Source organism: Galeopterus variegatus, unplaced genomic scaffold (assembly GCF_000696425.1).
Source record: "Galeopterus variegatus unplaced genomic scaffold, G_variegatus-3.0.2 Scaffold16, whole genome shotgun sequence".
Taxonomy (NCBI): domain Eukaryota; kingdom Metazoa; phylum Chordata; class Mammalia; order Dermoptera; family Cynocephalidae; genus Galeopterus; species Galeopterus variegatus.
Window position 1 is genome coordinate 526,791 of NW_007726127.1, and position 11,414 is coordinate 538,204.

Consider the following 11,414-nt stretch of genomic DNA (forward strand, 5'->3'; position numbering starts at 1 on the left):
CACACACACACACACACACACACACACACACACACACACACACACAAAAAAAAACCGGGGGGTGGGGGAGGGGGAAGAAGATATAACAACTATACTTTTTTTGTAGTTGTTACAACAAACAAACGGAGGGGACATTCTTGGGGGGGAGGGGAGAGAGGGAGGAGGGCGGGAAGTGTCGGTGGTGGGCCATAATAATCATATACATTGTATATTGACAAAATAAAAAATTTAAAAAAAAAAAAAAGAATTTTCTATGATGATGGAAATATTCTGTATCAGCATCTCCAATGTAGCAGCCACTAGCCAGGGAGCTATTGAGCACTTGAAATACAGCAAATGCAACTGAGGAACTCAATTTTAATTTTACTTAATTAAATTTAAACAGCCACATGTAACTACTGGCTACCATATCATAGAGTACAGCTCTAGATACTGGAAGACAGCCATGCCGCCTTACTATCAGAATTCAGTTAATAAGTAAGCTCGTGAATCAAGGCAGTGCACATCCATTATTTGTCTGCCCAGCCTCCCTTTCCCTTTTTGTTAATAGCAGTATCCAACTTCCTGGTCCCACCCCTACTCCAAGCCCTTCTTCACTACAGAGGCGGGGCATGAGATCCAGACTATAATACAACTTTTTCCTGACCACAGTAATTGGTCCAAGTAGAAAATAACCAGAGCTAGGACAATCATAATCTTTGCTTGGAATTTTCTGTATTTGGAAGTGAATTACCTCCCTCAATCTGGAGTTGTGAGGATGGACCCTAGAACTGCTGGCCATCATGTTCCTTCACCACAGACAGAGTAAAACCAAAATTAGGATGAAGACAGTGAGTCTTGATTCTCCTAAGATACATAGATCCAGTCAAGCCTGAAGTCAGCTCCATCTCTTCTTTCCCATATTTCAGTTAGGTAAGCCAATAAGTTGTTTTGCATATACTTGCAACCTAAAAAGTCTTAATACAAAATCTCATAAAAAACTTCTTAAGGGCTGGCTGGTTAGCTCGATCAGTATAGTATGGTGCTAATAACACCAATGTCAAGGGTTTGGATCCTTGTACCAGGCAGCCACCAAAAAGAAACAAAAACAAAACTTCTTATGTGCGAAGGTCATCAGCAGAATAGTATGACACTCAAAATGACTGAGAGACGTTGACTCAAGTCAGTCAGTGAACATATAGCAGCCCCCTGCACAAGGTAAGTAAATACAGACTAATGGTACTGTGTGACTCCACTAGTGTCAGTTACTGCCAGTTCCTTCTTCAGGGTGAAGCAGGCCCTGATTAGCAAAAATAGTGATATTTTTTATTATTCCATTCCCATTGTTGATTTTGGCTTAGACCAGGGTAGCTTTTCAATTGGTTTTTGCTTTTTTAAGTAACAAAAAGATGAACCTAGCTATGTATTCCCATTATCAATTCAGGTGCATTGTAAGATAGAAAAAAGTTTTGAGCAAGATTAAGCAGCTACAATTATCATATTAGCAGTAATGGGCACAAAATTCTGGGGGAAAAAAGGTTATAAATCACAGCCAAATTCACACATTAATCTGTTTTTCTTACTTTATTCCTTGTATCAATCGGTTAAGAAAGTAAAATTTTTCCAAATATTTATAGATAACATTTACAAGGGGCACACAAAAAAGTTCATTTTCACAAAGAATAATATTGTGATCTCTTTAAATGCACTTTTAATCCTTATTTTAAACTAAGTACAATAATAATTTAATACAATAAGCTAAATACACACAAAACCTGTATATCCTGAACTACAAAAGTGGTTTCCATAGCCACATATGTTATTAGTCAAGTATGCATTTCCACAATGAACAAGTACTGACAAATATGTTAATAAAACACTATTCCAAATGCTTATCCTGCCATCAGCCTTTTAAGCAATGCCATTCCTGCTACTGAAAGCATTTGTTTTTACAAGCTTTAATCTGATCTGGGAAAGAGTTCTTTAAAAACTTAAATAGTATATTATAAGCTCCAAAAGTTTTTAAATCAAAAAAGCCTTCCAACATGAAAGCACTCATATGAAACTTTTAGATTCTCCAAAATAAAAAAAATCACTCGTTATCTGAAGAAAAGAATATCAAAACAAATTATCTTTTAAGACAGATAAATATTCTTACAAAAAACTGTATTTATATTACCATATCCTTAAAAGAAACACAAACCAGTTCACTATCTTTAATAACCTCTCAGACTACTGTCTAAAAACTTCAGAATGCATGAAGCACATGTCTCAACTATCATAGAGTCAAAGATGCCATTTAGATTTCACATATTAAACAGCTACACTATAGCTTACAATGGCACATATATACCTAAAACATAAATACTACTTCATCCTTTAGATGGTAAAAAGTCAGAAGGAACTGCATGGTTTGCAAGGTACTTTAACTTATGTGTGGTCACTGAAACCCAATAAGTAATTCAAGTATGGTCATATAAAGGCATGCAATTAAAGGCTCAAATATCACTCTAAAATTGAAAACAGGAAAACAAACGCTGAAAACTTTGTTTTTCTCCATCTTTCATTTACATGCCTAGATATCAGAACCCTATTGTAGAAAATATACCATTATTATATATGGTTTCCGTGGAAGATAACGCAGTTTCACTTAGTACAATAGGTGTCAAGATCCATAGTTTGCTTCATCAAATGCTTTTCTAGCTCGTTTCAATTCTTCGTTCATAGTAAGCAAGTCTTTAACCCTAGCAAACTTCCTTGGGTCCTTTCGAATCAAAAAGACGATATCTTCAACTTGTACTCGACCTTGTCTTCCAATTGACATAGCCTTGTGAGTCTATTATAAAGAAACAAATGAAATTCAACTTCTAAAAATCTAATATTTTACTGTTTTAATTTGCATTTATTAAGTTCCTGGTGAGGTTGAAGATTTTCTCTTCTAATTATTATAGTCATTCATTTGTAAACTTTTTATTCATGTCCTTTGTCCATTTTCTACTGGGTTATTAGCAGTATTTCTCTTCACACTTCATAGGCATTTTTTAAATATTAAGGACATTAAAACTATCAAATTTTTTTTTTCTTTGTCCTTTTTGAGACCGGCCGCACCGCGCTCAGCCAGTGAGCGCTGTGAGCGCACCGGTCATCCCTATATAGGATCCGAACCCGCGGCGGGAGCGCTGCTGCACTCCCAGCGCCGCACTCTCCCGAGTGCGCCACAGCTCGGCCCAAAACTATCAAATTTTTTGATGTTCCTGTTTTTGTTTCCTGATAATAGTTTTGGTCTTCATTCTTATACAATAATTTTATAATTTCTTTGTAACCACCTGTAGTGTATTGAATTATGTCCCCACAAAACTCATTGAAACTTGAATTATGTCCCCCTAGTTTTATGTATTAGAAACTTATCCCCCACTGTGACTGTTAAGGGGGTGAGAAATCCTTTTATGGTAACTGAAAGGTGGAGCCTTTTTTTTTTTTTAAAAAAGATGACCAGTAAGGGGATCTTAACCCTTGACTTGGTGTTGTCAGCACCACATTCACCCAGTGAGCTAACCAGCCATCCCTATGTAGGGATCCAAACCCTTGGCCTTGTTGTTATCAGCACCACACTCTCCCGAGTAAGCCACAGGCTGGCCCGAAAGGTGGAGCCTTAAAGAGGTGATTGGATTGTAGGACCATGCCATAGTGAATGGATTAAAAATGGTGGTGAGGGGCACGGTTCTGAGGGCTTTAAAAGAAGAGGAGAGTCTGTCTCTTGCTCTCTCTCTGCTTCCACCATCTTGCAATGTGAGACCGCTGGGTCACTGCTGCCACCACCAGATGGACTTTTGAAATCCCGGCCTCAGAAATTGTACACAATAAATTTTGTTCTCTTTGTAAATCACCCAGTTTCCATGTATTTTGTTATAAGCAATAAAAATGGACTAATACACCACCATTTCATTTATGCTTTGAGTCTTCTGTCTCAATAGCTAACAAATATTGATGGATTTTCCTAGAATCAAAGAAATAAACTTCATCCCCCAACACTATATATTCCTCCTGTGCAAAAACAAAGGTTTATCACAGCATTATTTCTAATGACTAAAAATAATGGAAACTAAAAAATGAAAAATAAATATTTAATAAGGCATTGGGTAAACAAATTCAAATACATACACTCAGTTAATATTATGAAGCCATTAAAAATATTATAGAAGGCTGGCCAGTTAGCTCAGTTGGTTAGAGCATGGTGCCGATAACACCAAGGTCTAGGGTTCCATCCCTAAACCAGCCAGCCACCAGAAAGAAGAAAAAATTTATCCACAAAAATATCACAGAGTATTATGCATTGACAGAAAGGAAATGTTCTAGACTTACCAAAGGGAAAAAGTAAGATCTAAGACTATATGTACTATTTATTCCAGTTTTATAAAAAGTTTAAAAATATGTGCAAAAAGACAAAATGACATTCACCAAAATGTTAGTATTAGTTGTCTCTAAGTGGAAGGATCACAATTTTTATTCCTGTGCTTTTTTATACTTTTTTAAGTTATATTTAATTGATATTAATTGCTTTTGTAAATAGAAAAAAAGATTTTAAAAATGCACATTTTCTGGGCTGGCCCGGTGGCGCACTCGGTAGAGTGCGGCGCTTGGGAGCGTGGCGGCGCTCCCGCCAAGGGTTCGGATCCCATATAGAGACCGGTCCACTCACTGGTTGAGCGCGGTGCGGGCGCGACACCGAGGGTTGCGATCCCGTTGCCGGTCTCGGTACAGGCGCGACACAGGGTTGCGATCCTGTTACCGATCACGAAAAAAGACAAATAGGAAAAAAAAAAAAAAAAAAACATATTTTCTGAGTAATTTCATTTCTATTCTGTAGTATGGAAATAATCTAAAACACAGGGTGAAAATTCACAATAACTAAATAAAACCAAACTCAGTAATCCCATCCCTGAAAATATATCCAAACAAAAGAGAGGGAGAGAAAAGTTCATGAATATGATCATTCAAGATTAAAAATAAAACAATCTGTAAATAACTTATACAAAAAGGAAATGGTTAAGTAAATTAGAAAACAATTTTAACAAATTTTATGTAGCTACTAAAATAACTATGATTAGAACACAAGAAATATGTATTATAAAACTTTAAGTAAGGGCCGGCCCGGTGGCGCACTGCTACAGTGCGCCGCTTGGGAGTGTGGTGGCGCTCCCGCCAAGGGTTCGGATCCCACATACAGACCGGTTCCCGCTCACTGGCTGAGCGAGGTGCGGGCCCAACACCGAGGGTTGCGATCCCGTTGCCGGTCCCGGTCTGGTACGGGTGCAACACTGAGGGTTGTGATCCGTTGCCAGTCACGAAAAAAGACAAAAAAAGGAAAAAAAAAAAAAAAAAACAAAAAAAATATGTATTAAAAAATTTTAAGTAGGGGCCGGCGGGGGGGCGCCCTGCTACAGGGCGCCGCTTGGGAGTGTGGTGGCGCTCCCGCCAAGGGTTCGGATCCCACATACAGCCCGGTTCCCGCTCACTGGCTGAGCGAGGTGCGGGCCCAACACCGAGGGTTGCGATCCCGTTGCCGGTCCCGGTCTGGTACGGGTGCAACACTGAGGGTTGTGATCCGTTGCCAGTCACGAAAAAAGACAAAAAAAGGAAAAAAAAAAAAAAAAAATTTAAGTAAAAAAAATGTTATCATTATCATGACTAAGTAAAAGATTACATACCTTTAAATAAATACTGGAACACCATAAGGGCCACCAAAAACAAAAAAAAAAAAAACAGCAAAAATACTGGACCAGAAGGGAAAAACACCTATGTTGGATAATAGGATTATGGGTAATATTTTTAATTTTATTCAATGACTTTATTTTTTATTTTAAAGATGACTGGTAAGGGGACTTTAACCCTTGACTTGGTGTTGTCAGCACCATGCTCACCCAAGTGAGCTAACCAGCCATCCCTATATGGGATCCGAACCCACGGGCCTTGGTGTTATCAGCACCACACTCTCCCGAGTGAGCCACGGGCTGGCCCCTCAATGTCTTTATAATGTCTTTATAAATAAAATTCAGGAGGAGGGGGTGGAATATACATGATAATTTTTAATGATAAATAATGACCAGTAACTTCCACAAAACAGCCGCTCAAATGGATAGCTTATTTCAAAAGGCTGACATAAGCTTAGAATTTCAAATCCTAACTAAGACCAACAAGAGAATCTTACCATCTCAGTGATGAACTCTATGACAAGGTCTTCAAGAATATCCACTGATTCCGTATAAGGATTCTGATCATCTCCAAACCCATACATCATACATCGTACTGGAAAAGACAATTACTTGTTTACTTGAACAGATTTAACAATGTGATCAATACTGTCTTCACATAAACTAGAACTGAACCAAGTTATAGATGGTATTGGTATAAAAACATATTTACATTGTATTTGTTGACTCCAATATGGGTTTTCATGTAAAGGCTTCAACTACAGTCGTATGACCAACTGTTCCCACCTAGCCTCCAACAAAACTCTCCTTCCTTCCCAGCTACTGAACCCTAATGTCAATATTTTTTTCCTAATCTCTATTATCTACTCACCAGCAACCCGAGAGTACCTTTTTTTTGGTGCCTGGCCAGTACAGGAATTGAATCCTGGACCTTGGTGTTATCAGCACCATGCTTTAACCAACCAGAATACCTTTAAGTAGAAGACTCTGTCATGGCAGGGACAGAACAGGTAGCAACAGCTTAGCCTTTCCTGGAAGTGTTTTCTATGCGTGGGTGTGGCAGTGGGGCATTGAAAAGAGAAAGCAGAATCCTTTCTGATCTTAGCATAGGGGAAAGGATACGAGAAAAAGTGAAACAATTACCTTCTATGGGAAGAAACAGGGTAATCAGGAGAAAGCAGAGGGTTTATTACAAAGAATCTTGACATTTCATTTCCTAGATCAATGCAACTACTAGCAAAGCCCTTTCAGGCTTCAAATGAAGGAAACATAGAAAATGTGAAAGAGAAGAAAAGTCTAATGCAGAATAATAAAAATAACTGCTAATATTTAAAACACATATAGCCCTTACTGTATGCCAAGGACTATTTTAAGTCCTTTATATATATAACTCATTTAATTCTCACAACAATCCTTTCAGGTAGATAATATTATTATCCCCATTCTATAGATGAGAAAATTGAGGCACCAAGTTAAGTGATTTACCCAAGATCATACAGCTAGTAAAAGATGGAACTTGAATTTAGACCCAGCTGATCTGGTTCCAGATTCTACTCCTACCCACAACAGTATTATACTTCTTAGTAGTTTAGGACGGATGGGATCCATATGGATTCTTATGCTATAGTCTATAAATTTCCAGTTAGTCCACAAACAAGCTTCAAGATATCTTTGAATCTCCCGTGAAATTACATAGAAAAATCTGATACACTATCTGTATATGTACAAATTTCTAGAAAGAAGAATTATAATTTTTATCAGATTCTCAAAGGGGTATGTAAATGTTAAGAAATGCTATCGAATGCTGAAAATGTTTTGTATCTTGATCTACGTGATGGTTACAAGTGTGTATATACGAGGGTACTTCAAAAAGTTTGTAGAAAAAATAGAATTAAAAGATAATATGAATCTTTCCGTGAACTTTTTTTTTTGGTGATTACCAGGTAAGGGGATCTGAACCTGTGACCTTGGTGTTACCAACACCATGCTCTCACAAGTGAGCTAACCCACCAGCCCCTCCTAAAGGTTCTTTAGGAACTTTCTGAAGTACCCTTGTACAGATGTAAAATTCCACGAACTTTCTGTACCCTCATACAGATGTAAAATTCATCAAGCTGTTCACTCAACACTTGTACAACTTACTGTATATAAGTTTTACATTATTTAAAAAAGGAAGGAACATCTAGAACACTTCTGAAGGAAGGAATGAGTACATTAAGAGTAATTCCTATTTAGGAGAAACAAAAACTGGTAGAAGTGAAAAAAGAAAGTAGAACAGGACTAGAGAAGAAAAGAAAGGGTGACGTGGAAGCCAGCCCGGAATACAGGTATCTCTAGGGTTTACACTGGCAAGAACCTTTAGATCCAGACACAAGGAAGAAAACAAACACAGAAGCCAATATTTTCTTTTTTTGATTCTGTAATATTCTTTTTGCCTTTTTTAGAAAAGATAATTTTAGACTTATAGATGAGTTGCAAAAATAACAGAGTGCCCATATACCCTATATCCAGCTTCCCCTTATGTTAACATCTTATATAACCATAGACATTTATCAAAACTAAGAAATTAACACTGGTATGAGTACAGACCTTATTCAGATTGTACTGGTTTTTCCACTACTCCTCTTTTTTGTTCCAGGATCCCACACTATTTAGCTGTCATGCCTACTTAGTTTCCTCCATTCTGTGACAGTTTCTTGGCCTTTCCCAGTCTTTCAAGACCTTAACACTTTTGAAGAATACTGGCCAGTTATCTTGTAGACTGTCCCTCAGTTTGTGTTTGTTTGATGTTTTCTCATGATTAGATTGAGTTTATTCTTGTACATTACTAGAAAGGAGACAAAGATTATGTGCCATCTTAATGCATCATATTAAAAATAGATGATGTCAATATATTACTGGTGATGCTAACTTTAATCACGTGGTTAGTGATGTCTGCCAGAATTATCCACTCTAGCTTACTATCTTTCCTTAAATATTTTCAGAAATACTGTCACTAACATTTTGATGGGTAGAATTCACTGGTAGAAAAATAAATTTTACTGGAAAAGGGAAATTCGTGTTATACAGGAAGTATGTAAACTGTATGGGGTAAAGGGTTTGTAAAGGCATAAACAAATGCCAGTGAATACTGTGAAATTCTGTGTTATATTTAGCAAAAGAAAAAAAAAGTTTAGGAGAACAGTTCTTGGTCAGTAAGATATATAAAGATTCAGGTAAGACAAGAAGACTGAAAATTCCAAATTGCTGTCATCACAAAAATAAAGTAATACAAGTAGAACAAAGGTCTTTGCTAATAACCAACTACGCAAGCATCACTCTGGGATGCTCTGGTGTAGGCATCCCTTTTTATGCTTACATAAATAAAATCACAAACAAATGAAGTAAATAGCATCAGAGAAATAGAATAAGGAGTGGTCAACTTTGGGTGAAAAACTGAGAATTTGGATGGTTTAAAAAAAAAAAAAAAGACATAATGGTCCTACAGTTTCAAGAGCATGTGGAAACTGCTCATGTCTGACCCAGCCTAAATAAACCAGCTATTCATAAATCTGTACTGCCTCGTCTCTCAATACTCAGCCATGGCTGTAATGTAAAAGACCAGGAGAGGGAGAGCACATTCTCATGGTGTCTTTCAGGAACTGGCCTGGACCATCAACTGTAGCAGCAGCTCTCCCTTCCTCTTCCTGCTGCCAAAAAGGGTCAAACCTATTTACTGAGGGAGTAGGACAGATGACCAATACATTATAATCTCTATGCCATTTTAATGCCTCACTGTTCACCACCTCAATGCCTTGTTCATTGCCTTAATCCAAAGCCCAAATTTAGTTCCTACTCCCAGTATCTGTTCTGGGATACATCATTACCAGTGGCTTACAGTCAAAGGAGTCTCAGCTTGTACTGCTACAAAAGTAAGGTACAGGGAAATTAACAGATACATGTTCTGCCCTGAATTAAAACACTGATCATGTTTCCTCACTTAAAGAAAAAAAGTATATGCGTACACACACATATATACACAAAGACATACATACAATTGGGGTTATGATAGTTACTATCTATGATTCAAAAGCTAAACAGAATTTTACAGGCAAGTCTAAGACTGTCCCTACAGGGAAACACATACAGAACAATAAACCTACTTTGAAAGGGCATGTCCAAAAGTCTTCATCATCTATAATAAAATCATTGTCAAATAAAACTTACATTCTTTAGAAAAAAGTCTCTTTCTTTTACCCTGTCCACCTTCTGCACCTCCTCCAATTTCTTCATTTTCTTCCTCAAACTAGAAGTTAAAATGTATACACAAGTTATTGCACTGCATTTGATATTTTAATTAACGATTATTTTCATTTTCAAAACTGATATCAGGCCAGAAAACCTAAAGCAAACAGCAAAAAATCATGAAACCTTAGGACTGTAGGGGCCTTAAAAACTATCTAGTTCAACTTCCAACTCATGCAGCTATGGCCTCTACAATATCCCTAGCAAATAATCTTACTGCCTCTACATGTAAGAGTTCTAATGACCATAGGTTCTTTTTTTTTTCTTAGCCAACTAAGTTGGCCTATTGCTAGACACTGTTACTGTTAAAGGGTTGATACAGAATCAGTCTACCTCCCTGTAGTAAGCAAAACTAACGTTTACTAAGCACCTGCTTATACAGTGCTAAAAACTTAGATTAAGTAAGCCTTAACCCTATTTCACGAAAAGAAACCGGTGCTCAAAGTTAAATAACTTGCTCAGAATGAATGGATATTTTGAAATCCAGGCTCCCTGACTTTCGGTCCATTATTTTTTCCACTACTTCACAATAAGTATACAGTTTTGTTCGCAGTTGAACTGATGATTCGTAATGAGCGCTAACAAATATTAGTATTGACCTCTGATGATGCTGTAGATGCTTCAAAGGGTGTCTGTCAGATATAGACCAAAACCAAAGGGAAAGGGGCCACCTTCCTACTCTCCCTTCACATCCTGCCATGCAGACTAAAATGATGAATCCGAAGGGAAAGCACGGCATGAAGTCCCCGAATTTCCTCAGCTGAACTCACTAAGGAAAACAGACCCGATTCTGAACTCTGCCTCCTCTACCAAGCCCGAGGAAGTGAAAAAAAAGAGAGGGTCGAGACAGAGGAGGTCACTCACGGTAGGGTCTTCTTCCTCATCTGCCATCCCACCAGCTCACCAACCCGCTGGGCCCCGCCGGCTCGCTCCCCGCGGGTTTTACCACTTCCGCTACCTCACTTCCGGGGACGCGCGGGGCCGGGGCGGGGCCTAGACCGACCCCCGCCTGAGGTAGAGGCGGAGCCGAGACAGTCCCTAGGAGAGGAGGGACGTTCTCCTGGCTCTGTAATCCCAAAGGAGAAATTAAAAATTACAAAGAAAAGGAAGTCATGAGTTAGGTGGCGTGTACTCGTATTTCGCTGTCACCCTAAATTTGCTTCTGCGTATTGAATCACTGTTTCCTGATTCGGGACTGCGAAGCCATGGATCATAGGAGGGCTAGCCAGTGGTCCTTGGTCTGACCGAGGGGTGTATGTAAAAAATTTCAGCCATTTTGCGGTTCCACTGTTTATTTCCAAGCACTGTGTTAAGCACTGGGGGATACTGTGCTTCACTGCTAGTTCCTGAGGGGGCGGTATCCCTAGACTGAGATTTACAATTTTGTGGGAAGGTTCTTGGTCAGAACAATGATTGGGAAAACCACGGCATTAGAAGGCT

At 38.3% G+C, this 11,414-nt stretch overlaps 2 protein-coding genes across 2 annotated transcripts in view; both read right to left on the minus strand.

Annotated features, from left to right (window-relative positions):
* WDR47 (WD repeat domain 47) overlaps positions 1 to 6,264 on the minus strand; it is a 67,997-nt gene extending 61,733 nt beyond the window's left edge. The window contains exon 1 of the mRNA XM_008566360.1: positions 6,188 to 6,264. The gene's annotated coding sequence lies outside the window, so the exon portion shown is untranslated. The remainder of the gene's footprint in view (positions 1 to 6,187) is intronic.
* Positions 1,549 to 10,916, minus strand: TAF13 (TAF13 RNA polymerase II, TATA box binding protein (TBP)-associated factor, 18kDa). The gene is made up of 4 exons (XM_008566331.1): positions 10,839 to 10,916; positions 9,897 to 9,975; positions 6,188 to 6,285; positions 1,549 to 2,815 (listed from the first exon to the last, which is right to left on the minus strand). The coding sequence occupies exons 1-4, from the start codon at positions 10,863 to 10,865 to the stop codon at positions 2,645 to 2,647; spliced, it is 375 nt and encodes a 124-aa protein (XP_008564553.1). The 5' UTR covers positions 10,866 to 10,916; the 3' UTR covers positions 1,549 to 2,644.
* Between the last annotated feature and the right edge of the window lie 498 nt (positions 10,917 to 11,414).

Coding starts and splice junctions, on each gene's coding strand:
- TAF13 (XM_008566331.1), bottom strand. CDS start 10,865: ATGGCAGATGAGGAAGAAGACCCTACC. Junction 9,976..10,838: donor ATGAGGAAGAAGACCCTACC/GTGAGTGACCTC, acceptor TTTAACTTCTAG/TTTGAGGAAGAAAATGAAGA. Junction 2,816..6,187: donor TAGAGTTCATCACTGAGATG/GTAAGATTCTCT, acceptor TCTTTATAATAG/ACTCACAAGGCTATGTCAAT.